Source organism: Panthera onca, chromosome E1 (assembly GCF_046562875.1).
Source record: "Panthera onca isolate mPanOnc1 chromosome E1, mPanOnc1 haplotype 2, whole genome shotgun sequence".
Lineage (NCBI taxonomy): Eukaryota > Metazoa > Chordata > Mammalia > Carnivora > Felidae > Panthera > Panthera onca.
The window spans coordinates 56,907,833-56,913,368 of NC_138352.1; the positions used below are offsets into that span (position 1 = coordinate 56,907,833).

General features: G+C 45.4%; 1 protein-coding gene across 1 annotated transcript; it reads right to left on the minus strand.

The window, feature by feature from the left end:
• Positions 1–605: 605 nt before the first annotated feature.
• On the minus strand, positions 606–1,282 carry LOC132676620 (uncharacterized). The gene has a single exon (XM_060628654.3). The coding sequence runs from the start codon at positions 1,280–1,282 to the stop codon at positions 617–619; it is 666 nt and encodes a 221-aa protein (XP_060484637.2). The 3' UTR covers positions 606–616.
• Positions 1,283–5,536: the final 4,254 nt, after the last annotated feature.

The window sequence follows — 5,536 nt, forward strand, 5'->3', positions numbered from 1 at the left end:
AGGGGTGTGGGAGAGGGGAAAATGGGTGATGGGCATTGAGGATGGCCCTTGATGGGATGAGCACTGGGTGTTGTATGTTAGCCAATTGGAAAATAAACTATATTAAAATAATAAAATAAAATAAAATAAAAAACAAAGACAATAGGTGATTCCAAATGATAGAGAATTTATTAAGAGATACAGGTGAGACTCCCCGCGTCTAGGGAGACATTGAAAGGGAACATAACAGGCAGCAAGAGGCATACAAGCTTCTTGAGTACACCGAGAAAGAAAACATACCCGTGTGGGCTTTCAGTAGTTTCCACGAGTTATAGGTCATTCCTGAGGAGTTGTTTCACTGACGTATTTAGAGGGACAGGATAAAGTTCTTGACTATGGAGACCAAACAGAGATCCTAACTCTGTATCAGGTTGGGTGAAGCTGGCACATGACCCAGAGGAAGGAAAGAAGAAGCGAATCAGGGAGAAGCGGTCCACACTTCATCAGGCTGATTCACAAGATGGTAGACAGGCGGACAAATAACCGAGATGTTGGGGATTGCGGGCTGGCTTTCCGCAACGCTTGGCAGTGACCGATTCCCAAGTGGCAAGTCAGACGGTGGTTCTTGGCGAGGCAATCAGCAGCAGGAAGGCTGGCAGCAGGATCCAGAGCCCTGGGCTAGGCACCCAGGCAGGCAGCAGCAGGTGGGGTGGTAGCAGGTTCTCGTGCAGTACACGGGGGTACAGCAAACTGGCTGGCAGCAGTGGGACCCACAGCAGTTTTGTCCACAGCCGCTGGACCCACAGCAGCTGGACCCACAACAGCTGGGCTGGCAGCAGGTGGTCCTGCAGCAGGTGGTTTGACAGCAAGTTGGGCGGCAGCAAGGCTGGCAGCAGCTCGACCCACAGCCGCTAGACCCACCGCAGTTGTGTCCACAGCCGCTGGACCCACAGCAGCTGGACCCACAACAGCTGGGCTGGCAGCAGGTGGTCCTGCAGCAGGTGGTTTGACAGCAAGTTGGGCGGCAGCAAGGCTGGCAGCAGCTGGAGCCACAGCCGCTAGACCCACCGCAGTTGTGTCCACAGCCGCTGGACCCACAGCAGCTGGGCTGGCAGCAGGTGGTCCTACAGCAGGTGGTCCGGCAGCAGGTGGTGTGACAACAAGTTGGACAGCAGCAAGGCTGGCAGCAGCTGGACCCACAGCCGCTGGACCCACAGCATGTGGGCTGGCAGCAGGTGGTCCGGCAGCAGGTGGTCCTGCAGCACGTAGGCTGGCAGCAAGAGGAGCAAAACGAGTGGGTCATGGTGTCAGGAGTGGAGGGTGGGCAGGTCTTGTCCAGAGGTGAGGTTGTCAGATTCTGGTGCCTCCTCCGTTTCTGGGGCTTTTATGTGCTGGAACCCCGAGGTTTAGACCAATGGGAAGGACTTTCCTTGTTGGTGTTTACGTTGTTTTCCATAGTCACTGGGGGCAATCATAAATGAGGAAGTTGTTTCCTAAATGTTAGGAATTGTTACAAATAAGTGTTTAATGGTTTCCTATTTGAGAATAACTCGCAGAAACATTTTCAGGTGAAAGGGAGGTGGTCACAACAGCAGCATCATTCTCACTTCAATGACCATTGCATCATGTGATCTAGTTCCTGCTAGTTAGGGTTAGAGCAGTGGTCCCTCCCCAGCTTTTATCTTTAGGTTGTATGTGGATTGGGAGTATCCTTGAGGTGATGGGCATGATGCTGGTATGTTCACAGGGACAAATTTAGTAGCTGCATGAGCCCAGGTCTGTTTCCCCACAAAAACCTGATTCAAGCCTCCCACAGGCAAATCTGTCTCCCATAGCACCCTACTCAACTTGTATCCCAGTTCAACCAAAGTCTCTTGGGTAAAGGATGTCTGGCATCATCTCTTCCATGTGGCAAGACAGAACCAAAGCAGGTGGGTAGATGCAGCAGCACTACACTGGGACTAAGCAAGCATCAGTAAGTGTGAGTCCTTTTTGACCAGTACTCCTAATTTACCTAGATTGAATGCTTTCACAGGATGTGGGACTTTCAGGTGTTATAAGTGGGGCAGTATGGGCAAACCAGGGTGAATTGGTGACTTAGTCCTTACCTTGTTAGCTAGCCTTGTCAGTGTCTTCACGTAGCTGATTACACTTTTATGTACATTTGCTCTCTTTCCTTCCTTCCTTCTTTCCTTCCTTCTTTCTCTTTCTCTTTCCCTTCCCTTCCCTTCCCTTCCCTTCCCTTCCCTTCCCTTCCCTTCCTCCTCCTCTCCTCTCCTCTCCTCTCCTCTCCTTTGTTCTGAAGTTTCTTTCCTTTTCTTTTTCCTTTTCCTTTTCTTTTTTCTTTTCTTTTCTGTCTCCTTCCTTCATTTCTTCCTCTATCCTTGCCTCCTTACTCCTCCTCCTCCCCTTCCCCTTCATCCTCCTCCATCTTATCTTTGTTTCATCCAGAAAATGTATCAGCTTATTAAGCAAATTAAGAAAATGTTGGAAAGAGTGATGAAAACCATAGATTGTCCAAGATGTATTGAATACACCAGCCATATATGTCAGAAATTTGTGTGTTTGGGACAATTTCTACCCACCAGATCTGCATCTCTGTCTATGGGCTCTTTTCATGGACAGCACAATGTCATACTACCTGTGTGTGCCACACTAAGAAAATACTCAACTCTTGCTTCTGGAGATTTGGTTTATAAAGAATCCAGCTCTGGGGGCGCCTGGGTGGCTCAGTCAGTTAAGTGTCTGACTTCAGCTCAGGTCATGATTTCATGGCTCGTGGGTTCGAGTCCCACATCGGGTTCTGTTCTGACATCTCAGAGCCTGGAGCCTGCTTCAGATTCTGTGTCTTCCTCTCTCTCTCTACCCCTCCCCCACTTGCACCCTGTCTCTCTCTCTCTCAAAAAATAAACATTAAAAAAAAAGAACCAGCAGTAGGCAAGTTTGCCCTTGACAGTCTCTCCAGAGGATCCTGGATGCCTAAGCTCCAATGTTGGCATGTGTCCCAGACATGACCCTTTGTAGCTCATCAGAGGTCCTTCCACTGCTCCCAGGAGGTGACCCGGAGCATAGTCTCATATTCCTCTCAGAATTTGAATCAAGCCCCACATCTCTGAATGCTGAGGGAGCACCATTATTTCAGGACCAGAAGCACCAGCCTTCTGTCCATCATGACTCCTATGAATGCCCACATTTTTTTCTCTTTCTTCTTTCTCACATTCTTCTCACTTCCCTGGAACAGGCATCTTTCTCCCATCAAATGCTTCATGGTTCCTTCACAAAAAAATGGAAGGTGTTCTGTTCCTTAGATGGTCCAAAGCTCATGGATTTCTCAAAGTCATACATGCCCATTGCATGGTCTCTCAGTCTCTGACATTGTTTTTCCTTAATTGTCTTGGTAACATTTTGATCATGATAACAAATTGCCTTACAGTTGGGAAGCATAATATGTTTGGCAGAAAACTAACTAATACCTTTTTCCTCTGCCATTAGGTCCTGAGGACTAGTAAGCCATACAAGAATGTGATTTCTTGCATGTGATTTTTGCTTCACATGCAAAAACAAGTGTGTTCAGATGTGTCTCTTTCCCATGAGGACACTGCCTGCTCACCTATATCTGATGCAGAGGTGTGCTGAGGGCCTGGGCAGCGCCCAAGGCAACAAAGGGATCTTGTGTTCACAAGAGCTCTACAGGGCAGGTCCCGCTGCCCTCATATGTGGCTTCTGATGTCTGAATTGTAGAACACTGATGTCTACAACTTTGACCCAGAGTCACCTGCATATACAGGAAAACAATACTTATGTGGTCAAAGAAGACACTCAAATGAACATCTTGCTGGTGCTCAGACCCAGGGTGTTTTCTTTTTTTAATGTTTTTAATTTTTTTTTAATTCACACCGAAATTAGTTAGCATATAGTGCAACAATGATTTCAGGAGTAGATTCCTTAATGCTCCTTATCCATTTAGCCCATCCCATCTCCCACAACCCCTCCAGTAACCCTCTGTTTGTTCTTCATATTTAAGAGTCTCTTAAATTTTGTCCCCCTCCCTGTTTTTGTATTATTTTTGTTTCCCTTCCCTTATGTTCATCTGTTTTGTCTCTTAAAGTCCTCATATGAGTGAAGTCATATGATTTTTGTCTTTCTCTGACTAATTTCACTTAGCATAATATCCTCCAGTTCCATCCACGTAGTTACAAATGGCAAGATTTCATTCTTTTTGATTGGCAAGTAATACTCCATTGTATATGTATACCACATCTTCTTTATCCAGTCATCCATCGATGGACATTTGGGCTCTTTCCATACTTTGGCTATTGTTGATAGTGCTGCTATAAACATCGGGATGCATTGTCCCTTCAAAACAGCACACCTATATCCCTGGGATAAATGCCTAGTAGGGCAATTGCTGGGTCATAGGGTAGTTCTATTTTTAAGTTGTTGAGGAATCTCTATACTGTTTTCCAGAGTGGCTGCACGAGCTTGCATTCCCACCAGCAGTGCAAAAGGGTACCTCTTTCTCCGCATCCTCACCAACATCTGTTTTTGGCTGAGTTGTTAGTGTTAGCCGTTCTGAGAGGTGTAAGGTGGTATCTCATGGTGGTTTTGATTTGTATTTCCCTGATGGTGAGTGATGTTGAGCATTTTTTCATGTGTCGGTTGGCCATCTGAATGTCTTCTTTGGGGAAGTGTATATTCATGTCTTTTGTCCATTTCTTCACTGGATTATTTGTTTTGGGGGTGTTGAGTTTGATAAGTTCTTTATAGATTTTAGATACTAACCCTTTATTTGATACATCATTTGCAAATATCTTCTCCCATTCCATGGGTTGCCTTTTAGTTTTGCTGATTGTTTCCTTTGCTGTGCAGAAGCTTATTTTGTTGAGGTCCCAGTAGTTCATTTTTGCTTTTGTTTCCCTTGCCTCCAGAGACGTGTTGAGTAAGAAGTTGCTGTAGCCAAGATCAAAGAGGTTTTTGCCTGCTTTCTCCTCAAGGATTTTGATGGCTTCCTGTCTTAGGAAGATTTAGGTCTTTCATCCATTTTGAGTTTATTTTTGTACGATGTACGATGTAAGAAAGTGGTCCACGTTCATTTTTTCTGCATGTTGCTATCCAGTTTTCCCAGCACCACTTGCTGAAGAGACTGTCTTTATTCCATTGGATATTCTTTCCTGCTTTGTCAAAGATTAGTTGGCTATACGTTTGTGGCTCCATTTCTGGATTCTCCATTCTGTTCTATTGATCTGAATGTCTGTTCTAGTGCCAGTACCATACTGTTTTGATGATTACAGCTTTGTAGTATAGCTTGAAGTCTGGGATTGTGATGCCCCCTGCTTTGGTTTTCTTTTTCAAGATTGCTTTGGCTTTTCAGGGTCTTTTCTGGTTCCATACAAATTTGAGGATTACTTGTTCTAGCTCTGTGAAGAATGCTGGTGTTATTTTGATAGGGATTGCATTGAATATGTAGATTGCTTTGGGTAGTATAGACATTTTAACAATATTTGTTCTTCCTACCCAGGAGCATGGAATCTTTTTCCATTTTTTTTGTGTCTTCTTC